Below are 24,995 nucleotides of genomic sequence, written 5' to 3' on the forward strand. Positions count from 1 at the left end.
AATTGGCCCATATCTTACGTGTGCTGATATATAATGTATAAAACATATATTGTAAAGGAGCTAGTTGTAAGTTTTACTATTGCTACATAGCCAGCGTTAGCATTCATAGCTGTTTATTTACCAGTCTAGAAGAAACGTTGCAAGTTCAGCATCGAACTTCTTTCCTTTACTCGTCAGAAACCTATTGTTTTTGCTTCTATTTCTATCACTTGTTTTCTTCTACTGAAGTTAGCTAGCTAACCAGCTAGCTCCGGGTCTGGCCGGACCATCTCGTCACTTTCCGATACAGAGTCACTGTAGCGTCCGGGCTGTTATGACTTCAATGTATTAGAAACAAAATACTGGCTGAAGCTCTCGGCAAGACTGGTGAGTAAACAGCTGTTAATGCTAACAGTAGCTATGTAACAATAGCAAAACTTTACAAGCTCCTTTATTCAAATATGTCATTTTATGATGAAGGCCGTTCCTACACAGCTACATTAAAACAGTTTTGTTTTTTTTTGTACATTTTTTTAAAGGAATACTTCAACATTTTGGTGCCTGACAACCCCACTGTGACAGTAAGACTCCAGGAATTAAGCGAAGAAGATATAGCATGTTAATTAGTGAGCTTTAAAAAGGTGCTGGTAGGCTTGAGTTTGTTGCTGTACCACTGGACAGAGCCAGGCTAGCTTTTTCCAGTCTTTGTGCTAAGCTAACTGGCTGCTGGCTGTCGCTTCATATGTGTCTAGTGTAGAGAACGTGAGAGAGGCATCGTTCTCCTCATCTAAGTCTCCGCAATAAAACACATAAGCATATTTTCCAAATCATGAAACCACTTCTTCAACTATTTTTTTAAATTTTAAGTTAGTGAAATTGCATGTACCCTGTCATGATAAAGTGGGTCACTGTGACTCAGCTGCCATTTCCAAATGTTTAATTTTTTGGGGTCTTATAAGAGAGTTTTAGATACGGCAATGGCCTAAATTCGCTTACAAGAATATCATGTTGGGGAAGCACTGAACATAATTTTAAACAGTCTAATGAAAAGATAAGAAATATACATTAATTAAATAAATTAGCATCCATCTGTAACTTAAATCTAAAATAATTGGTATCATTCTTCAAAACCCAGTCAATCTCGTATGTGGTGTTTCTACAGTGTATATCTGTATGTGTGAAAACATGTGTCTGCATGTGCACATTTCTGAATGTGTGCATCTATGAGTGTGTGTGTGTGTGTGTATGTGTATGAGAATGATGCTCCGAGGAGCCTCTGCTAGCTGCAGCATCATCCAGATGCTGCCTCCCTGCCTCCTTATCCCTCCCCTCGGCCAGCTGTCACCACACAGACGAGATCAGAACAGAACAATGCCAGTGCGACAGCCTCCATTCTCTGTGCCGGAGCCTTGTGGAAAAAGGGCGACCTTCAGCTGCAGAGCTTATGAAGGCGCTTCTGAATAGCCACAGTACAAAGCCCTGCATGTCTGCAGTCCAAAGCCCAGCGCCCTCATCGTGTGTGTCTGTTTCAAAGCCCTCGGGAGATTTGGGGGTGAATCATAAGGGAACGTTATTCCTTCCAAACCATTCTACGCTTTGTCGGGCAGATGAGCAGAACTGGGTAAACTTGTTGTATTTCTCCTTTCCCATGATACTTTGCTGCTTTACACTTGATCCCTTATATTGCTTCTCAGGTTTGGTTCGTACAATAAAGCCAATCCATTTTTATTATCAGCAGTTTTCCCACCTCCTCATCACGTGTGTGTAGTCGCACTGTAATGCTCAGATACTGTTATCGTTACAGAGTAGATATTATCCGTGAGACGATACTCTAAAATCACCACAAGTGTACAGACATCCCTGCTCTATAGGCGCTTTGTTGTTATGGTTACAGATGCCATCCTCTTGACAACAAAGGTCTGTTCAGTGATTTCATCGGTGAACTCTCTGTTTGTGAAATGAGGACCACTCAGACACAGTGTCACTGTCCCACCACATTCAGCAGTACACCAACGGGCCTCAGCTTCTTCACACAAACACACACACAGATCTGCACTTTGGACCACCCAAGGGAGTTGGTGTCTCCACGCAGAGATTACTTGTGCCACCGCTCCACATGCATCCTTTCACCCTCTTTTTCTCCCTTTCTTCTTCTCTCACACAGTCACTTCTGTCTTGCTGTTGGTCACAAAGTAGGGCTGTGTGGGGAGGAAGTGTTGGCTGTGGCTTTGGCCTCTGCTGCCGTGGAGCTGGTTCGGCTCCAGCACGGTACACTGAGGCCTCTTGTGCCCGTAGGTCTTCCTCCGGCCCACCGTCTCAGTCCCGTCCCAACCCTTCAGCCCCATCCCCATCCCGTGCCCGGCCGCAATTGTGTTGGAACTGTATGCCAATGGGCGGCCCATTGTAGCTGAGCTGGAGCCAATAGTGGTCTCGGCAGCCCTGGAGATGCCCAGGGACGTGCCACCTGGCATGGTCCCCGCCATGTGTGCCAGGGAGGTAGCCCCGAGTCCTGGCGGCTTGCTACTATGGCTGTGAGCGTGAGCGTGAGAGCTGTGAGAGCTGTGAGAGCTGTGGGCAGCGTGGCCATGACTGCCTTTGGGTTTCTGGCCGTTCGGCTTAAGTCCCCCGACTCCTCCCACGCCAGCTATGTGCCGTTCTGTCGGTAGCGTTGAGACGGAGGAGATGCTGGGCATCTCTGTGACGTAGGTGGCCACCGGCTCTGGAGTCAGTGGACCCAGAGAAGTCATAGTCATGGAGGTCATCGGAGTGAGGGAAGTCATGGGTGTCATTGAGGTCATGGGTGTCATTGAGGTCATGGGTGTCATAGACGTCATTTGGGTCATTGAAGTCATCTGGGTGATGGTCGGGTTCATGGGATTGGAGGACATTGGGTTCGAAGCCATGGGATTGGTGGTCATCGGAGGGGTCATCGACGACATGTTGCCCATAGAGGGTCTGGAGTTGCCCATCGGCTGCAGAGGAAGGCCGCCCTTTGTTGGCAGCTCCACCATCAGCCGACGCTTGTTGTAGAGTTCGCCGTTGTACTTGGCAGCTGGAGAGAGAGAGAGAGAGAGAGAGACAAAGACAGCTAATGAAAATGTTAAGTGGACACGAAAGAGCTTGTAAAGAGCACGGCTGAAATCTTGGGTCAAATGTTGAAATCTAAATGAATTAGCTTCCTCCAATTTGGCCGTTTGCTCTTTTTAGACTGTCAGCTGTGGAAAAACAATATCCTCAGCTCATCGTTTTGTGCTTGTGTGGAACAGAAAGAAGAATAAAACTGTTATAGAGAGTGACTCATAAAATAAGACTTTCAGCAGTTTGCATATCAGCTGCAAACTAAGACATGCACACACACACAGACAGAAGTTTGGATAGAAAACATCCCATCCCTTTTTCCTCCCACAAGGTCGTATAACAAACCCCATATACTTTTGACTTTGTTAGTCAGCCTCCCCTGATCAAACTGACCAACCAGGGGTGTCAGGGCTACTGTAAACGCCTGCATATGGAGGCCTGTTGTGCCACCGGAGGAGTGAGATCAAAAGGAGCGCCCAGAATGTCTCCTCCACCTCGCCTTCGTCCTCCCTTTTTATAAAAGCCAAGAAAACATCTCATTTCTATGTGGTGGGATGGTGCTCGCTATGATAAAAAGAGGAAGGAGATCTGGGAGAAAGATGTGGCGGCCATTACGACATGCACTGTGGCGGCCACTTCTCCAACATGGTGCAGGATATTTTGAGAAGACTTTGTTACTGCTCCTTCTAGGGAAGGGCAGTTAGGTAGAAGGCTTTCTGATGCACACATATAGATCTGCTTTTGATTACCTTGGCTACTGAATGTTTCATTGTGTTGCAGGAGGTGGAAATTGGACTTCCACTTATTCACAATAATTTGCCTTTAACGCATATAAACAAATTATTTCATTAGCTTTGACTTTACATTTGATCCGAGGACATTGTTATCATTATTATTCGGTCGGGTTCTGTACTGCTGCTCTTTTCGGCTGTGGATGTTTGTAAATGAATCAAATTAACTGATAGGACATTATGCTGCTGCCAGTGTTTTGGTTCTGTCTTTGTTAGGGTCTGTCTGTTTTGGATGTGGTCTAATTATTCTCAGATCTATTCGGTCGGGTCCAAAATTTCGCACCTTTTAAAGACCTCTAACGTGTCACAGTGTTTGTATATGTTTGTGTATGGTTCCACTTGCCACGTATCTAGTTGCGTAGGTTCACCGACACCCTCCCTCAAGAGATGAATACTCGTGCGTGGCTTTGTAACCCTGCGAGTTTATGAGAGACATGCGCAGCGTAGTGTCGTTGAGCTCGGCACTCTGCACAAACGTCGTGAATTCATATCAAAGTGTACCCCACATGAACGTGTTAGCTTTGTGACTGTTTGAAATGCATCCTCAAAGTGTAACGACTGGATGTGACGCATTTCCATCAGACCGGAGAGTCGCAGAAAAGCATGCACGTACAAAGTCTCACCCTACAGACACCAGCATGTACCCGTCTACATAAATGCAGACTGAATCAACACACAGACGTTTCAGGCTCACTGGTTGAAGCGTCTTCTCAGATCTTCTGTAAACCTGTGTGTGTGTGTGTTTGTGTTTGTGTTTGTGTTTGCGGGTGTGTGTCTTCAGCCTCGGAGCAATCAGCTTTAATGCCTCACATTCATCCCTCCCTCTGTCAGTTATTGTCACCGAGCTACAGTCTCTCTTATCGCTGCATAATGTGACCCCCTTTTTTTTTTTTTCCCCCGTCGGATTCACATTCAAAGTCAAGTCATTACTTTTTAGCCCTTGTTGCCTCCACGTCGTCAAAGATAAAGTTAACACACTCAGTGAGTTTGCTTTGCCACTGTAGCTATAAATCTCGTTTATCGCTCCGTGAACGGGGGGTTGCAGGAATAGCGGAGAGTGGGGCGGCAGGGGGGGGGCTGCGGGTGGAGGGGAGAGGGCAGTGCCTCACCCGCCGAGTTGCCGCTAGACCGCCCCTGGGGATCAAACTTGCTCAGGCGACAGGTGAATCAATCCGGCGGCAGTCAGCTCAACGGTGCACACATCCAGCGGCGTACGTGAGTGGAAATGGAAAACACCGCTGTTACGCAGTATGGGCTCTGCATGCCTCTGCCTGAGAAAGGCCAGCACCCCACAGAGACTAACACACATCATGCATCACCAAAGAAAATCAAGCACTGCTTCTGCGAAGTCCCTCAGCACCAACAACACAAAAGACTTTATTAGGGTAAGACCAGTGTGTCAATCTGCTTCTTATTAGACCATCAGCTCGTCTTCTGCTCAGGTGATGGACGACTTATTAGCTCCCTCTCCTCTTTAAAACCTCCAATGAATTTCTTTTTACATTTTACAATATCTTTCTGCAAAATCCGACTGAATTTATTCCTTATATATATATTTTTTTGTATTTACTATCAGTAGGTGGATCTCCCCGTCATAGTGCTGCCACCCCAGCAAACAACATCCATTAGTCTGAGCTTCACTGGAGTTTTATTGTCTCATGATGAAGTAAATTCTGCCTGTGAGGCTTTTTCACTCTGAAAAAATGTAAACTCTTTACAACTGAATGGTTGTATTCCAAGAAAATAGTTATTCAATGTTGGCACAGGATGTGAGATTTAATCTGAACCTGCTCCTGTGTAGAGGATCAGCTGCTACCGCCACTGTGGAAACACAGCGATGTCAGGCAAAGTGGTTGAACCACTGGAAATAGTAGCAAATAAAATTAAAGCCACAGGTGTAAACTGCTTGTTATTAAACACTTAGGAATGTGACATTTCAGCCGCCCTCGCAGGGAGGCTCTGGGAATGACAATGTTGGTCTCTCGGGTTGATGCACCATTTTGGTCCACTCTGAAATATCAACTATTAGGTTGACTGACATGAAATTTTCAACAAGACATTTGTGAGACCCAAAGGATGGATTCTACCGGCTGGTGATCCCCTGACGTTTCCTTTGAGGACGCCACCGTGAGGTTGACATTTTTTGCTTTTTAGTAAAAACCTAGCGTGGCTGTCGACCCTCAGACGCCAGGAAGATGCAAAAAAAGAAGAAGAAAGAAAACTGCAATTCATTCCCCAATTACTGCGGATCAGCTTTTCAGACCATCTGTGGAAAACTGATTTATTAACAGGCAGGTAGGAACATGCAGTTCGTCTCTTTAGGGTTTATGGCAGTTGTCAGATGTAGCAGAGCAGATTGTATTAGACGTGGGCCATAATTGGTCATTTGTACTTGTAGGAGAATGCGTCCTCCTCCGGGCTGAGAGACACACATCTGCATCCAGGGACATGTATTAGTTGGTTTTCGCCTTGGTTTCAGTTTGAATTCGATAAAGTGACCTTATATAGATGCACAAGGGGGAGACAGTGGAGATGGCTATTGATTGACAGAAGTGCGGCTTTATCAGCTGGACGGTAGCCCGTCGGGGCCGGCGGCGGAGGCAATTAAAGAAAAAGGAAAAAAGGCAGTTGGGACAACGGTGTTGATCGTAGACGCGGTTCTATATTCCATGGGGTCAACAGGCGGTGAAAGCCCCGGAGTGTGTGGCAGCTGAGAAGAAAAGAAAAGAAAAGAAAAGAAAAGAAAAGTCCATTTATGCTGCTCAAGATTAACAGAGCTCACACAAAGGTGACTTCAAAACCACCGCTGGCATTTTGGTTTTGTTTGCTGTCATTTATCCCCCCCACCCCCCCACTCCCCCACTCCCCCCCTCTTTCTTCACACCCACAAACATTTTCCAGAGCTTGTGAGTGACGCTCCCATCAGTGGACTCACAGTAATGGTTGCCTCATGGAATCCCAGGCTGCTGTGCTCTATATCTGTGGACAGGTTTCCAATCATTTCATTGAATACCACTTGTGGAATGGAAATCTGTCAGTCAAGTGGTGGGGGTGGTGTGGGGGGGGGGGGGGGCTGCCTCCCTTCAATTACAGAAACAGAATCAGATATGAGCTGCTATAAGGGAGGATCGAGATTAGCAGCCCAATGATTCTTTAAGGAGCGATACGGAGCGGGTGAAGACGAGTCAGTGTGTGTGTGTGTGTGTGTGTGTGTGTGTCGGGGGGGGGGGCAAAAGAAGGGGAAAGGTGATGGGAAATGCAGAGGAGAGGGCAGGAGGCGGATGATAAAGGCGACAATATGAAAGACGGAAGAAGAGAAGATGGGAAGTTGGGAGAGGTGGGAGGGAGCAGTAGAAAAGGTGAGAGGAAATGAAGGAGACAGAGAAGTGGAGAGGGAGGGACTGAAGGAGGGAAATGATGAGGGAGAGAGAAACGAGCCGAGACATTAAAGGTTAGAGGAGCAAATGGGGGTGGGGGGGGGATGGGGGGGTGGTCCAGGAGAGGCGGTGAAGGGAGGACGAGGGCCATTTTAGATATAAAGAAGCAGACATGAAGAAGTGGCTTCACAAGGAGCTGAAGAGGAGGAAGGGAAGAATATTGACAGACGTGTGCTAAAAGGGTTGAATACGTTTTCTACATTGCCGCCTGGATTCAATTCAGTCTTTTGCAAACCCAAATAGTCACATTTGCCCCCATTGTAATTGAAGCATACTCGTAGTTTTGCACTTTTTATCCCATTAACTTGAAATTGTGTACACTTAAGATTACTTCCAACCGTTTGCAACCGTCATTCTGCTGCGTTTTAGACTGATTTCATGCTCTCCAGGCTGACGCTCTTTCAGAACATGTCAGTGCAGAATAATAATCAGTCACAGGGAACATTTTTTATCAGATAGTTATTCAGGAGTGAGAAAAACTCCTCTTTTGTTCATGCGAACAATAAAACATTGGAATTTGAATTTTAAACAGCTCACACTCACAGATTTAGCTTGTTGTTATCGAGGGCTCACAGTTGGATGGTGAGACCATGTCGTTGCCACCATATAGAACTAGTTTAATACAGAGAACAGGGAATTATCAGGGGCGTCATGGAATTCATCACCAAGTTTCTTGATGTAAGAAAATAGTAAAATATGTTTTAAAAAATTTCAATTTAGTTTTCTTTTAAATTAATGAAATGATCAAATAGAGCTGTTGTATGTTTTAGCTTTTTGAGTTGGAGTCGTGCGTCATAGGGGGGTTGTGTTGTGTATGGCGGATCTTATTGAGCGAGTATGATATGGATGTGTATTGACGCGTCTGCCGTCATTGTCGTATTGTTTATAAATGAATGAGGACCCCAGGAGGAGAAGCCACTGTCACAATACAGCGGCTTTACGGGGATCTAAAAGAAAGAAAACGAAATGTCGATGTCATGATTCCCTTCAGGATCGATTCTCAATTCTCAAAACTCTTGATTCCAAAAGTGTGAAGAAAGGGGGCCAGTAGTTTCAGGCTCTTAACTCCAGTATCAGTCCGCTGAAGTGCAGTGTGAAACATAACTGCCAGTTATTTAGCTTGATGAAGGTCGTCGAACAGCAAACAGCAGAGGAAGGGTGTGTGGGAATTATCTTTACGATTATATTCCGACCATAGTTGACTGGAAGTTTTGTAAAAGTTTTCTGTACGTATAATATGTTTCCTGATTTGGATTATATATATAATCAATTTTAAAACATGACAATTTGTAGTAGTTAAAAAATTCAAGTAATTTAGCTTGAATTTCCTTTTTTCATCATCATCAACCAGTAAGAGATTTTCCCATATTTCCCAAAATGCCACACTCAGCCCCCAGAGCTTGTGCTGCTTCCATCTGTTGGTGTTATGTGCGGTGAGATGAAAGGAAAGCGGCAGCCCGACATCAGAGAGTGTGTGGTTTTTCCAGTTGAGAACCAGTGCGGTTGCATCACTTACTCAAACTGCAGCGTGTCTCTTGGCCGCACTGCCACTCTGATCTGTCCAATCTCCTCTCCGGTGAACAAATTGGCATCTCTGCCTCTCCTATCATGGATTCCTTCTCTCTTTTGCCGAATACCGCTCGCAAAATGTTTTGCGCTGGGAAATAATCCCTTTGTTCTCCAGCCTTCATGAGTCTGAGACCAAGACATCCTCTGTTGGCATTTCAGGTAACTGGACAATTTTCTGCAATCAGTCACAGTTGTAGCTGTGCTCAAAATGCTGGCCAGTTATCAGGGAGTTCTAAAAATACACCAGCAAACAAAGAGTCCCGGGTTCAGGGTGACTGTGTTGATCGACGTCTTCGTTGATGTTCCTTTTTAAGGTTAAAAACTGATTTGTCCACTTTCACTTATTATTCATCTGTGTGTCTGTTTTCAATTTTGCTGGCAGTTACACTGCTACCGTGATTGCACAACATCCTCTCGCTTCCCGGGGCACTAAGCAGCATAAATAAAGCGCGATCTATTACTGTAACATGCCCACCGGTGAGTTAGGGGCCGGTTACAGAGGACGATCACACCTATATTTGTCGGCTGAATCATATATTTTACTTTTTCTGCTGTTGGGCAAGCAGACTTTTCATAGACGCGATCCGTCTGATTATTATTCTAATAAAGGGCACAAATGCAGACTAATGGCATCTTGTGGCTGTATTTGTAGCTAATATGTGGTGTGAGTGGGCTGAGTTCTGAGTCAAGTGAGGGCGCCGCACCTTTCCAGCATAAACAAGACGCACACACTGAAAAATTCACCAGTCAATCTCAAATTAATTCAGGTTATGAAATAGTGATGCCGCTGCCAATAGCATACGGGCATGGTGAGGCAAATTCAAATCAGCTGCACTGGCAAATGACCTCATTGAATTCGGTGGCATGCATTAAGCTGTCAAACAGCTTGATAAGCAGGCTGTTTCTGTTTTACACTGGCTCCAGTTTGGTTAATCAATAACACCTGTCAAATCAGCCCACGGGACTGCTGGAGACTGCTTACATGCATCATTCCTGGAGACCTCTGGGGGAAAAAATCATCTGCTGCCCTCTGTGTGTTTGGATGGCAAAACATTTAGGGACCGTACGTAAATTATTAGGGAGGGGCGGTGGTGTGAGGAAAAAAGAGGGAGGGTTATGTATTTTTAATTTCTGCTGAAGGGAGGGAGGGGATGATCGTTAGTTTTTTCTTCCCCCAGATGAATAATTTAGTTCATCTGTTTCATGAGAGATGTACTCAAAAAAAAAAAAAGAAAAAAAAAAGCTTTTTGTGTGACATGGACAAGAAATTCATAATTAAAGTGACTATAATAGAACAGTAGACGTGGAACTTTATAGTTAGTTATAGTTATGGATGGGGCTTAATGCCAATAAAAAAAAAAGTTAAATGAGGTTCAGCCCCCCCAATAATGTTTGATACACTCCCTTAGAAAACTATTTAATAAAAAAAAAGGCAAGTAATGAATAAATCACAACCCCAGTTCTCCATTTCTCAAGATCAAGAAGTTCTCACTGCCGACTCTGGATACATCCGATCATGACTCCGCTAACAAGAAAAGGGGGGAAGCCCCGAGACTCGCTGTGACGACGATGCACCCTCTCCGCACGCCGCTGTAGTCACAGCCAGCGGCAACAGCTCGTAAAAAAATCAGTTGCACAACATCAAGTACGCTGCCGCTCTCGAACTGTAAAAATGTTTTCTGTTATTCCTCGTGTGAAACTTTAAAGATGATAAGATAATAAGAAGCTTGACAGATACTCACCCACAGCCTTCAGGGAGGCGTACTTGTTGAGATCCTTGTTTTGCTGCTGCTGTTGCTGCTGCTGCTGATGCTGCTGCTGCTGCTGCTGCTGCTGTTGATGATGCTGCTGTTCGTAGACGTGAGCCAGCTGACTGAGCGCAGGGTAAGGGTGCTGCTGGCCCATGTTCGGGCCCGGTCCCACATTGTTGTTGATCTGGCCGCCTTCTGTGGACAAGGACATGCGACAGGACGAGGTTACAAATCAGGTTAAGTGTCGACGGTAATACCTCTCGTTCACACTTTCCAGCACCCACTCACATAACCACCTCTGTTTAATACTGTATTATTATCTGCTGCGGTAGAATCCGTCCACACGCGTGAACACGTGAACATTTATTCATTGCCATCAGCGGATGAACTCTTGCCATCTTTCTACAGCTGCAGCCTAATGTATGCCATGCTGCCTAATACACATTTGGACAGGATCCAGTGTGTATACAGTATGTACACTGATTAGCTGCATCTGCTCAGTATTACATGAGATTTTACCAGTACATTCACCGTGCATGCCAGTACATTAGTGTCATCATTAGAGCTGAAATTCTCATGTCCCAGAATACAAATATTATGAATATTACTGAGCTCATTTTTTATTTTTTTTATGTGCATTTGACTTATCAACCTAAATATGGAAGTATAAGTGGAAGTAAATGGTGTCAGTCCTCACTATCTGACGTGCTTTATAGACATATCCTCTAAACTGTGTCTGTAGTGAGAGCTCAGTCTAGACACATCATTTCATTTAAAAACAAACAAAAAAAAAATCTTATTACCAGGATTTTTCACCATAAAGGAAGTTTGAAGTTTAAAAGCCCAACCGTGTCTTTGTCACTCGACAAGAGCTTCGGCCATTGTTGTGTTTACAAGACGACGTTATAATACAGCTACAGTGAGTCACTAATGGAAAGTGATGAGACGGGGCCGCGGCTAGCTGGTTAGCGTGCTAACTTCAGCAGAAGAATAGACGCGATGGAGACAAGAGTTAACGTTGACGTTGCTTTCCACCTCTGGACACAGCTGTTGGTGAGTAAAGGAATAAAGTTTGATGCTGACTGGTATCTAAATAGCTGTCAATGCTAACGCTATGTAGCAATAGTAAAACCTACAAATAGCTCCTTTTTAAAACTTCAACTTTGAAGTAGAAAAAACAAAAAAAAAACTAAATGCCAACCAAGCAGAATTTGATCCTTTTGTTTTTCAGCATATCCTCTTAACAGTAGTTCTATGGGACTTTTATAGTGCTGACCTGAGGTTATTACTGCTGCAGCAGCACGACAGAATAATCAGTCACATTCAGCCTCTTCAGCCTGCTGCTGTTTTGGGGACAATCGTTCTTGGACATAGTTTTCAGTTTCAGTTTCAGCTTGAAAAGTAATTGGGGGTAAATGTTTACTACAGTTTACTACACTACTGTCAATTTTCTTATAATTTATTTTTCGCTAACTGTTCAGACTGCTTCCTTGTTTTGATGCACTCATGATGTGCATATGTATTTCAATATCAAGTTATTATATATTTAAGGTGCATATTCAACTAGTTAAAATACCTTTTTTTATGTAGTTAACCACTGAAAGTACAAACAATTTCCGGCCTCAAAAGGAAAGAAATTTGACCTGTGAAGAAGTAGGCATGTTTCTTTTTTGTCTTATACTTATATGTTCTAATTTTGTATCAGATGTAAATTGTCAATTTGATCATTTTACTACAGCTAATTAATTTACATTAAGCAGTGTGTACTACTCAAACTCCATAGGTTAGCTTTGCTGTAGTTCAACTTCCTCCAAAGTAAAGTAATGAGTAGCAAAACATTTTCCCAACTCTGGCCCTGAGTAGGAATCAGTGATACAGTTGAGTGAGATACATCTTTTTACTTTTACTCTCTAGTAGTATGTGAATTTGCCTTTTGGGGCTTTAAATGGTAACATGGCTTTTAACACGTATGAATTTGTGCTCCAAAATCATTGCAGCACCAACAGCCAGAAATCCAGTGGCTTAAAATTGCTGTCTCTGAACTGAGTCATTAGTAAAACTTGTTTTTGATTTTGATTTACAACAATAGTGCAGTCGGCTTTATGTTCCGATTGTGATTAGCAGGTAATCATCAGTCGTCCACACCCCAGCACATTTCAAAAGTAGCCTTCTCAGCCACGGTCGTAATTGATTAGTGAATGGATCAGCTGTCCTCCACACACCAGACGGCAGGATAACGCGTCTGCGAATGTAGAGATGGAAATGAAGGGCGGCGCCAGCAGCTGCACAGCGTTGCACGAGAGCGGCGGGGAACTGCTCTCGAGCAGAACGGCACAGTCCGACTTTTACAGCTCGGCCTCGTCCTTAAGATATGTGTGGGAATTCACAGGACGCTCTCTCCAGCATTGTTCTCTCGCCGCACTGGACCCCGACAGATAATTGCAAATTCCTGTTACTGAAGGCAAAGGTATCCTTGCTAAGTGAATACATTCTGCTAAAAGCCCGAGTACTGCCACTTGATAATTTGAAAAAGTAAAGTAAAATTTAAGAGAGAGAGAGAGAGAGAGAGAGGGGAAAAGGTGAAGTATGAAATAGGGAGGAGGATGAGGATGCATAAACAATGACCAGTGGAGAAATACAGGAAATATGTGAAGCACAGAGACAAAATCATTAACACGGAAAGCAAAAGAAAAGAAGACAGACACACAATAAAAGATGGACAATCTCAACACAGTCCTATAAATACAAACTCTCCCTCTCCTCCTCCTCCTTTGTCCTCTTAAACAGTAGGTGCTCAAACAGATGGCCTTTTGTTGCTCCGCAGCAAACAGAAGAGGAAGTTGTGTGGCCGCAACCCGACAATATTGATTTCCTCCACCATTTTCTCCCTGTTTTCATCTCAGCGGTGCGTTGTTGAGCCGTGAGGTGCGCTCAAAGGCCGTAAACCTCCTCAGCTCAACTGTCAAGGCAAAGCAAGTTGTGTTGTTACTAATTAATCACTTAGTCCTGGCACTGACTCAAACCACACACACACACACACACACACACACACACTGACTGACAAGGTAGACAGGGAGTAGAGACAATTAAAAAAAGCATCAGAGTGAGAAACAGTGTGAGGCCGTGTAGAAGAAAGAATAAGAGACCAGATTCCCCGATGTGATGAAATGTCCCATGGTGCTCGGTGAAAAGTGAAAGACAAAGACATGTGATGTAAGTTCATATGGACAACTGGAGAGAGAGAAAAAAAAAAAGCCAAATCCAAAGATGGAAATTGGATGACTGGAAAACGCAATCTTTTTTTTTTTCCCCCGACCATTTTATTGGATTTGAATGCCACTCGAACAGTGTCTCTCTTGATGCACTTCTTGGGTAAACACTTTGTGATGTACTGACTCACTGACGGCAACATGAATTTAAGTAAATTGAAACTGAGGCCGAGTGAGTGGGGGGGGGGGTCGGGCGTACGCTGTGGAGGGTAGAGAGGAGAAAAGACAATCATGGGTAGAAGGAATAAGGAGGAAATGGAGCTGAAGGCATTGACCCATTGTGACGCCGAAACCCCGTCTCTCTCGTGAGTTTAATAGAATTTCTCAAAAGAAAAACATTCAGTCTAGTGACGACGAAAGCCACCGCTTTATCTTTCATACGCCAAACTGTGGTGTGGTTGAGGAACACAAGCGCAGGTGCACCTCCGTCTTTTCAGCGAGTCCGTGAACAGTTTACAGATGAAGAGGAGACTACCTCACATCTGTAATTTATAATATAATAATTATCACTGTATGCAAACGATCCTTATGCTGTTAATGAATAAACCCGCTGGTGAGACAGAGTTCAGTCGTCAGACACCGCAGACACAATGCATTAAACTGGACACATCTGCTCCGCCAAGTTGGATGGCTGTTGGCTGTGACAAGCTGGCAAATCAAATCACTGTCTCACTGAGCCACAAATAAACATCTGGTTACAACCGCGGCACATTTGGTCTTAAGCAATAGTGCGACATTTGGGCAATTACACTTATTCCCTGCGTGACGGAGGGTCAGATGAGGAGACGCAGGCCACTTACATGTCTGCACTGTAAACATGAGGCTACAGCAAGAAGAGACGGTTAGCTTAGCTTAGCTTAGCATAGCGTAAAGACAGGAGATGGGGAAACGGCTAGCATGGCTCTGTTCAAAGGTAACAGCATTCATCTACCGGTACCTCTAAAGCTCTTCTTTGTTTAATCCATACCTTTGTAAAGATCCAGTCTTTGAGAGACATAAGAGTGATGATGATGATGATGATGACGCTGCTAATTGTCTCTTGAGAAGCATTTTTCTGGTCAGTTCACATCCATTGCTTCTAAGATCCAAGACAAGAATTAAAACAGTGTACTGCTTCTCTCCTTGAATCACAGTAACAGTCCCCTGTAGTCGCCTCCGGTATTGACTCTGGAAAACAGTCTGCAATCTTTTCTCCTCGCTCCTGTTTGCTTACAAAGTACTATAATTATTTAAGCTTCATAAACATGCTCAGCAGCTTGACAAGCGTGACGGGAATTTGAGCCAAAATATGGATAATCGCCCACCTTGCCTCGTACAGTCTTGAGAGGTTGAATAAAGAAAAATCCAATTATTATACTACTTCAATCCTCTTGTTCTACTCTTCTACTTTAATCTGATCTCAGTCAAAACCCTCTCGTCACTGCGTTTTCATCAAAGTGAAAAAGATCACACACACACACACACGCACACACACACGCACACACACACACACTCACTCCGCGGCTCAGGGTCAAAACAAACATGGCACTCTGGATGACATCATCACCGTATGAACCCATTCGTCTGGACGACGGACAGCTGTCACCAGGATGCCCTGTCTGGAGGACGGGGGGGGGGGTTTGCCGCTATGGCAACAGTGTGGCACCCGTCTGAACCAAAACAAACTGATCCTCTAAGGTCACGTCTGAGAAAAGAAAGGAAAATAAATTGCTAAATCTACAATTTAAAAGAAAAAAAATCCAATGAGTTAAATTAAGAAATTAAAAATTAAATTAGGAAAGAAACAGAAGCAATCGGACATAGAAATTGCTCAGTAGAGCTCAACAGAAACCTCCACCGAAGTCTAATCACCTCAGTTCTTTAGTGCTGTCACAGCCAAGCAGTCCTGGATAGCTGACAGCTGCATAAAGTGCTGGGTGAAAGGTCATGAGGTCATCAAAATCAATGGATCTCTTCACATTGTATTTATATCAATGTGAAAATTGATGGAGTGAAATTTCATGTTGCCAAATGTGTTTTTAAAAACCTGGTGGACAGTCTGGCGGACAGTGTGTGTGTTTGTGACAAACAAATGAACAGACAGAGGCTGGTTACATAATCTGCAGTTTTTACAGTACAGTAACTACAACCACCACCTTGTGTAGGAGATATTATCAGCCTTTGAAAAACATGTTTGAATGATTCAATCTCACGGTCAATAACAAGCTCACGTCTGTAATGATGGTGCGCTGGCTGTTAGCTTTTACTAGCTGGTTATTTTAAACCAGCCACTGTTACTATTGCTTCATTCTCGCAAAGCTGAAGCAACATCTCAACACGGAAATTCAACTTCAAAGACTAGTTATGGTAGAAAGGGTCAGAAATCATATGACACAACAGCGAACTAGCTCGTAGCCAACGAGGGTTTATGATATCTGTGCATTTTTAGCTGCATTGGAAAGGTGGGAAAAACAAAGCCTCGATTGTAAAGCCCACTGATTCATTTCAACAAAACTGCCACGCTAATTCAGAAGTGTTAGGGTTATATTTAGTGCTGGCTGAGTGCGAGTCATTTTCAATTAATGCCATGTCAGAAAACACACACAGAAAACTGACGTGAAAGAAATGTTTTGTATTGTATTTTCCCAGCGAGGTGTGGGATCCACAGTCCTCAGTGATGATCTAATCCGTCCAGGTTCACGGTTTCCATCGGTGGGTGTTTTCCATCTCACAGTCAGTTGAATAGGTGCCAGACCATTTCTAAAGGTCACTTATTATGATTTTTCCTCAGACCTCTGTGAGCTTGACAAGATGGACGTCTGGCTGTGCGAGATTACTGCTGACCAATATGAAAGATTTATCACTTCCTGTGTACCATTTATTTTATTTTTTATTTTCCAAATAAACCACTCACAACGCCGGCTGTCTGCAGAAGTATGTTGTAAAAGTGGCAGTAAATTGGCTTAAGAGTGAATCATCGCTGTGTTACATCAGTCACTGACAGGAGGAAACTGGGCATTTATTTACATGAAGCATTCGTAGAGGACTGCTTAAGGGTTTGTCGAGGTGGAAGAATTGCATTTGGTCTGTATGCCACCGTTTGAACCTTATTTTCAACGTTACAGAAAAAAAAAGATATTTACATGAACTGGCGCTGCGGGGCAAAGGTGCAGGGGGATGTCAGGATTACAGTGTCAGTGCGACTGCACTGATGAGACAGCGTGCGGATGATGAGCTTATGACCACCAGGTAACAGACAGTGCAGTCAGCAATGCACAAACATGAGTGTGCACAACATAAGACTGCAGAGGCAGAGCCGTGCAGCACCAAAACACTGAGTGATTTCAAAGTCGTCGTTCCCCCCCCCCCCCGTGGGAAGCCAGTCATCCAGCGTGGAGCTGAGAGGCAATCCTCCCGGGGCGGAACCATATCTGTGCTTTTCTCATGTCCCAGACAAGAATATATTTTCTTCTGCTACACACCGAAGGGTGGTGGGGGGGGTTCGTCAATCGGTGGGCCCGGGCTACGTGCCACCCCCGCATCAAAACTGACCGACTGACTAAAAGCTTCGGATGGTGGGGGTGGGGTAGAGGTAGACAACACATTCAACTCTGTCCCTTGATGTGTACAGTGTATAGTTGTGTGTGTGCAAGAGAAAATGAAGAAGAAAAAACAAAGAGAGACGGAGACATCAAGAGAGAGCCAGAGCACATGTATGTAGGAGTGCTTCTCTCTCATGCTTGGCCCGGCTCCATTGCTACTGGCTGTACAGTGTAATTTCACTGCTTGTTTGATTCGGCGCTGAAAATTGTAAGCAGCTGACTCATCTATTATTCCCTCTTTCTCCTCACTCTGCAAATGGATAAACCCTCTTCTTTTCCTTCAGCTGCAAAACTGCCTCTCTGTCATTACTCAACCCTCTCCATCTCTCTCTTCCTCTCTCTCTTGTCATGGCAACAGTATTCTCTCGTGTAGTATTTGCTCTGCAGCACACGGCGAGTTCGCATTGTCCCGCAGTCACCCGCGCCCACATATCAACAGGCAGGCCGGCTGTACTGTACTGAAAAAGTCATTGTTATGCAACCTATGTTATGTTGCCTGCTGCTCTGTCGGTCTGTCTGTTCATCGCTCTCCACTTATTCTTCACGTGTCTGCTTGCCTCCTCTGAGCTTGTTCTAGGTCACATCCTAACAGCTTTGTCAGGCATTGTCAAAAAAAAAAAAAGAAGAAAAAAGCATGCATGTTTTATAGAAAGACTTGTTCTAGTTTGGTAAAAAAGCAAATTTATGAGTCATCTTTTGGTAGAACCGAGCAAGTCATTTTGACATTGAATAGACTGTTGACACAGAAGTCTGCGCCGGGCGATGAAAACCTGTGTGAATAGAGCCTGACAACCAGAGATGCGACATGCGCAGTTGTCCAAAGCTGCTGCATGTTCTGTGAAAATGGGAGCAAGAGTAAATAAATATCTACGTGATATAAGTTCAGAACAGTTACATGAAAGCTATGACTAGAAAAAGCATTTTTTCTAAAGTCTCCTGTGTTTATTGTGAAGCTGTAAAGAGCTCTTGACTTATCTAAATAATTCGCCCTTATATGACGGTGTACACACGTACTTGTGTGTGAGTAGGAGTGTGTGGGGTCCTCTCTGTTTTTCTGCATATGCATATTTAGTCACACTGAAAAATGGTAAGCAGGTTATGTGTGAGCCTGTGTGAGGCGGGAGTCGAGAGCCTGCTCTTTATTTTGCGCCCCTGTCTGTTTACACTACATAAGAAGCGTCACTTCTGTCTTGACCTCATCCCTTCGGTCGATATCACTCTCCTGCAGCATGGAGGACAGCAAGGACCACATAGTGAGGAGACGCCTCATTGAATATGTCCAGGAGCCGAGTGTAAAATCCCCTCTGTGTGATGGGCTGTGAGGTGGTTGAGTTCATGTGGAGGCTTGAGCGAGGACGGTGTGTTTGGGCCTTGAAGTGAACGGGTCAGATGTATGTGAAAATTCATCTGCTTGTGATATATAATTGAGAAAGTTTGCGAGCAAGAGTTACTGTAGAGACAGAGAGCGAAACAAGAACAGATGTCCGAGGCTCCACGGGTCTTGCTACCTGCTGGCGCTGTCAGCAATGGGTGGGAAGTTTGAAGTGAAAGGGCCAAAAACCTCACAGATAGAAACTATTTGATACCGAAGCTTACACTTTGAAAGAGTGCCAGCTTTATGAGAGTCAAGCAAACAACTCACAGCTTTTAGAGGTGCTTCAAAAGTCACAGAGTAGCGTTTAGATCAGCGATTCCCAACCAGGGCTACTCGTATCCCAGCGGCTGCGGAGGCCAGGAGATGTGTGGAAAGACTGAGGAGCAGTTCAAGTAATTAGGAAAAAATAGAAGCAAGCGGAGCAAGTCTAAACAGTTAGCTTGAAATCATGTGGTAGAAATAACTATTAATGATGAATAAAGGTTGAAATAGTTAGCTAAAAATAATGCATCAATAGTTAGCTAAAAGAAATGAATAAACAGTTTTGGATAAATGGTGAAACTGCTAAAAGTGAAAAGTTAAAATAGATAGCTAACTAGCAGCTAGCTAGCAGATAAGCAGTTTGAAATGGTTAGCTAAAAGGCATTGATAAATTGTTGAAATGGTTAAAGGTAATGACTAAACGGTTAAAACGCCCAGCTACTGCAACTAGTAGTGTGAATGCAAACTTAACTAAACCAGCCTAAAAACCAGCAACAGTTCGATTGCATAAAAAATATTGTGGCAAAAATCCACTTTTATGTAGTTAATAGTGGTAAATAACCACTGGTTTCGAAACACATTTAGAATATGACGGGTGGTGTCATTGAAAGGTCACCTGAGTTCATCAGGCCTGTTCAGTTTCAGAGCTACAAAGTGAGAATCCAGGCATGTGCAATATGATAAAGGATTTTATTATTTTAAAGCCATGTCACTGGCACCAGCATCCATTTGTTTGCCCAGAAACAGCGCCTTAAGGACTTGTGTGCATGGCCATGAATAAACTATCTTATGTGGCTTAGCCGTAAGGCTGCTGTACGGCATTCAGCACACAACACTGTCTGTCTGCTCCAAAGCAATGTGTCACATCCTCCGTCTTATATATGGCCTTGTTTTCCAAACATTGTTCATCTCATTATCATCACCATATGCTGCTTGCTTTGTCTTCGCTCATTAGCGCATCAGTACACTCCCATTTAGGAAGAGATAGTGAGAGAGAGCTCGGAGGGGGGCACGATGGAGAGAGTGTCGTGAAATGCTCGAGAGATACAGAGAAATGTGTGCAGCCAACTCTGTTACGAAAGCGATCACATATCTCTGAGTAATTCTCGTGAGGGCTGACCATTAAACAGATAGGAGCGCGATGCAGGGAAACCGTATTATTGAAAAGTCTGTCATGGGAAATGGCGGTGGGAAACGATAGCGGAGAGAATAGCTTATCTACCCTTAATTGTTCCTCCCTGAGCCTTTTGAAAGCACAATGACTTCCGCTGCACCCTTTTATGATTACAGCCTTCCGTCATACCTTCCTCATTTTGAAGAGCTATCGATTTCTATTGTCCCCCCCCCCCCCCATCTCCTATTCACAGTGGAGCATTCGCAGCAGGATTCAACAACTGTCTCCTTCTTGCATTGTCTTGTCACAGGACAATGCATTGACTCCAGTCTCACGGGACATTGTTAAAGCAAGTCGCTGAATCAATAGTAAGATATGACTCTGATATCTATAAAGACAAATATCTCGGGCCAAGGGAGTTGTGTTTTAAAGATTAGCTCAAAACAGTTCTGACGATGACCATCGCTGTTCCATTTCAACATTAATTTCCCTGAACGCTGCGTCTAAAGCAAACCTGTACACGAGGACAGTTTTCTTAGATTTTTTTATTTTTTATCTGCATCCAATCCTCAACCGAGACAGATGGGAGCGCCCATTTGTAACGGCACTGTAGTGTGTCATCGCAACTGACTTCACACTCATATTTAGACGGAAAAGAATCTACCTTGTGGCGTCTGCACCGCACGAGTGGATGGAAGCAACTCACACGTGAAGGGCATTAGAGCAAAATGAAATGCAGAATAACACCTCGGGATAACGAGACCCGTTTATCAGATGCTTAAAACTAAAAGTCCCCTGCACCGCCGAGCGCCGACAGATGTGTGGGAGAGCGCCAGGTGGAAAAACAGAATGTGCAAAAAAAAAATAATAATAAAAGAAATTGATAAAGTGCTGTCTAATAATGGCAAATTTCTTAATTCTTATTTCTCACTGTGGAGAGAGTGACAGCGGAATTACCTTCAGTGAACATCAGTGGCAACAGGACCAGCGCTGAGGTGTTATGAGGCGCTATTCTAACTCCAAGTGCTAAAATTACCACTGAAAAGGAAAATGCTCAGAATATAATGAGGATTCAGGGAATAATCGATCTGACTTTAATTTCCTACCAGTTGCCAGATACCTCAACTCATCTTGGGATCATTTTTATGTAAGCTAACCTGAGGCTGCGGTGCTAAAAAAACTCGATTGACTGAATGACATTGACAAATAAACTGTGGCGCCTTTTATACCCGTTCGAGACGGGAGCGTCGCACCTTTAAACCACCTACATAAAAGATAGAAAGGAAGAGCAGTCGCCCATGAGTACATGTTTATAGATACACTTATCTGATACGCCGAGAATGCTGGCGTGTGTCGACGGAGGTGAGGTACCCGGAGAGAAAAACATTGGATTGGTGCATCCAAACAATGAAGTGCTAAGAGACCAAATTTAAAAACTAAATTTCTTTCTTTTGTATTTTCAAAATACCAGTTATTGGGGTTTTCTGTCACACGATTGTTGTGTCATAAGTGCCTCGGGCAGTCATCTCCGGTGGCTACAGACTGGGTGTTCCTCCCTGTGACAGGGCTCATCAGTCACCGGGCGAGAGAGAGAGAGAGAGTGGTAGACAGCGAAAACATAGAAATAAATACCTGCTCCACTAAAGCACATGATTGACAAAGAGGAGCCCTTATTCATCATGATGATGGAGCACCACTCAAGGAAAGAGAGCATCGGCAATAATATCTGGGCCCATTGTTTTGCTCAACGATCTTCTGTCTCTCTCACAGAAAAATGTTCCATTTTTAACTCATGGCCTGATTGTTTATGAATTTTTGGCAGAAAAAGAGGCCAGTTTTTAAAGTTGGTGTCCTTCATGTTTGTCTCCTTCTAACTTTTTCTTTTTTTTCTCCCCGTGAGACTCTTTTTTTTTTTTTTTTTTCTCCCAAGAGCTCATATGAGTGTTTCTGAGCTTCCTGACTGGCAGGATGCTACCACTGCAGTGCCACCTTGACTTACTGGGCCATGCTGTTTCTCTCCCCCCCCCCCACTCTTCCAGAGTTATGAGTCAGCAGTGGGACTGCCGCTCCATCAACTGAGGGCAACACGCTGCTAGAGGCAAAGAGAGACAGACAGAGACAGACAGATAGGGAGGGAGGCAGTGGGAGACGGTGATGATAATGATTTGTGTCTCTGCGGGGGGGGCTGACACCTCTGACAACATGTCAGCAGCGCCGACCCAGATACCACAGCGGAGAGACGGGCAGGACACTGCTTTTCCAATGGTTGCTCATGTCAGGTAGTTACAGTATTCATCGTGACAAAAAGGGAAAAACATACGTGATTTAAACTGAAGGGGTACAATATTAAGCTTGAATTAACTAATTAGCAAAAGTCCAATATATACACTGTGATTCTGAATTGGAGCAGAATTAAAGGCACTGCATTGATTTTACACGTTTTCGGTTTCCTTGTCATGGGGAGTAATACTCAAGACTCTGAACACAGTTGTATAATGTCGTCTGTGGCTCTGGAGGGAGCTGTCCGACGTTTGAGAGAATAACCCCGATGACGTCATCGAGGTTATTTCTTTTCATCTTGGCTTTAGACTGAGGAATTTCAACTGAGAGCCTGCGGTGGTCAAGCTGGAGGTGTGGCGTTTATGAGAAATGTAGGATTCACTATATTTTTTTTTTAATCTTGATCCAGACTAAAACTCAGAAGGTCTCCGTCTCATTTGCCTGAATTTTGACCAATTTTTTTGAAGGTGCGCTTTAATATTTTAAAAGGAAAGTCCCTAAAACACCCTGAAAGAAAACTATGAGATGCAGTTGAAAGCTTCAGAAGCTAAGCGAGTTGGACCTTTGAGCTTAGATTACTTTGTGAAAAATGGCTAATTACATTTTTACATTTTTATTAAATTAACTGCTGTTAACTATGTTCTACACGGAAGACAGCTGGTATCTGATTTTTAATAGAGGCTAAACTCAGTATCAGTCTCACCTTAACACTTAATCCAGCCTCTATTATCCCGCAGCAGCCAGACTGAAGTCGGGATTCTGATAGTGTTTAATTAGTGTAACCTCAGAAATGATTCTCCCCGCGGTCTCTGACCCACAGTCTGCTCCTCTGGCTCCGCTGAAGAGAAGCTTTATGTTTAAAAGCTTTAGTCGGCTGCACCTGGCCCTTGGGCTTGAATCCCTGGCAGGTTCGAGTGTCGGAGCACAGCTGTGAGGGGCTTTTTTTTTTCTTGGCCCCTGCCAAGACAAGACGGGGGGGGGGCAACATAGGCAGATCTCTCCTCGCTCATCCCTCCGCAGCCAGCGGCGGCAGGATGAGAAATGCACGACAATAATCGCTGAATTCAGGCGAGTTGAATGCGAGCAGTAACGGCTTAGGCTTCGTGCAGTTCACACGGCATCAGAGCGATCTAATCAATCCTAGACCGCAATTACCAGGCCTGTGTTTGTTTGGTGAAGAAAGAAAGAAAAGGGCCTCTAGGTGCACGTCTAGAGAGCGACAGTACAAATAACCCCTCGTTACATACTTTCTTTTTTTTTCTGGCGTTGTCTGGCGGCACAGCAGCTTGATAACACGACGCTTTATCATCATCTACAGACGCGGTTTGTTCTGCTCGCAGAGTTTATGACATTTAGAAGTTTCCTCAACAACAACATACTAACCACAATCCGTTCTTCTCCTTTGTTTCTCTTTCATGTCTTCCCGCCCCCTCCCCCCTCTCCCCCCTCCCTAAAAGCCACAAGACAACACATCAATGATGGAGTGAGTCAAAGCGAGGCGGCAGAATAGCCTTGCATCCTGCACATCGCTCCATCTGTGAAGTAGATAATCTGTCTCATGCTCCTCTCCTCCTTTAGCTAAAAGCACTGATTTTGCCTTCTGTTCGCTCGCTGGGGGTGATCTGGCGGGATGTTGGTTTTTTTTTTTCTTTTTCACATCACCGAGGCTGCGATATGTTCTGGGATGTGTGTTTGTGCGTGCTCCTCACTGGGCTGTGCAAAGTATAATTTGCTTAAAGTGAATGTGATTAGGTGCTTTATTGTAGTGGCATTAGTTCAGTAGCGGGTGAAGGGCCACCGCAGGGCCAGATTGAGAGGCCTGGTGTTTAGCGTGATCCCTCTTCTCCCCTCTGTCTCTTTCTCTGCCTCTGCCGCCATATGCCTGTCTGATACGAGCGCATGGTAGGCAACACACGCCTGTTTGTTTTGTGTACCTGTTTATCTGTCTCCTCTTTCTGTCCGTGCCTCCTCCTCCTCCTCTTCCTCACCGAATCCCCTGCTCTCTCCGTCCATCTGTTGTCAAGAGCGTCCTGAGTATTTATCCGCCTGTCTCTCTGCCATCAAGCTGCGTCTCAAAGAGCAGGTCAGCACACTTTGACTACACTCACGCACATAACCAGAGGGGCATCTGATACCTTTCTCCCGCTTTTTCTGCAGCTCATGAAAGATATCAAATTTCAGGAGGGTGGGGGGGGATATTATTTCAGGAACCTCGGAGTGGCCCTGAGGGATCTCCGCACTAAGAGGGACGGATTAGCCAGCTAGTGAATCCCACACTCCACTGCAGGACCTGCCTATTCATCCACAAAGATGCCCTCCGTGATGTTCTATTATTAGTGATATAAACTAAATACAGCACTTATTGATGTGCCCCCCCCCCCCCCCGGCTGATGGAATCGACTGGAGCAAGACATCCATCCTCCCTCGGAGAGTTTAGGGATGCAAGTGAAAAAGGGAGAGGGGAGAGAGAAAAAGTAGGTTACAGAAGAAAGACCGGCTGCCTCGCTCCA

The 24,995-nt window shown here is 44.4% G+C and overlaps 1 protein-coding gene across 1 annotated transcript in view; it reads right to left on the reverse strand.

Moving 5' to 3' along the window:
- Positions 1–1,695: 1,695 nt before the first annotated feature.
- shisa9 (shisa family member 9) overlaps positions 1,696–24,995 on the reverse strand; it is a 40,895-nt gene continuing 17,595 nt past the window's right edge. Inside the window, exons 3-4 of the mRNA XM_022743362.1 lie at positions 10,597–10,800; positions 1,696–3,031 (exon numbers count right to left, since the gene is read on the reverse strand). Of these exons, the coding sequence (XP_022599083.1) occupies positions 2,136–3,031; positions 10,597–10,800 (1,100 nt within the window). The 3' untranslated portion in view covers positions 1,696–2,135. The remainder of the gene's footprint in view (positions 3,032–10,596; positions 10,801–24,995) is intronic.

The sequence above is a fragment of the Seriola dumerili genome, unplaced genomic scaffold, assembly GCF_002260705.1.
Source record: "Seriola dumerili isolate Sdu_G_001 unplaced genomic scaffold, Sdu_1.0 BDQW01000068.1, whole genome shotgun sequence".
Classification (NCBI taxonomy): domain Eukaryota; kingdom Metazoa; phylum Chordata; class Actinopteri; order Carangiformes; family Carangidae; genus Seriola; species Seriola dumerili.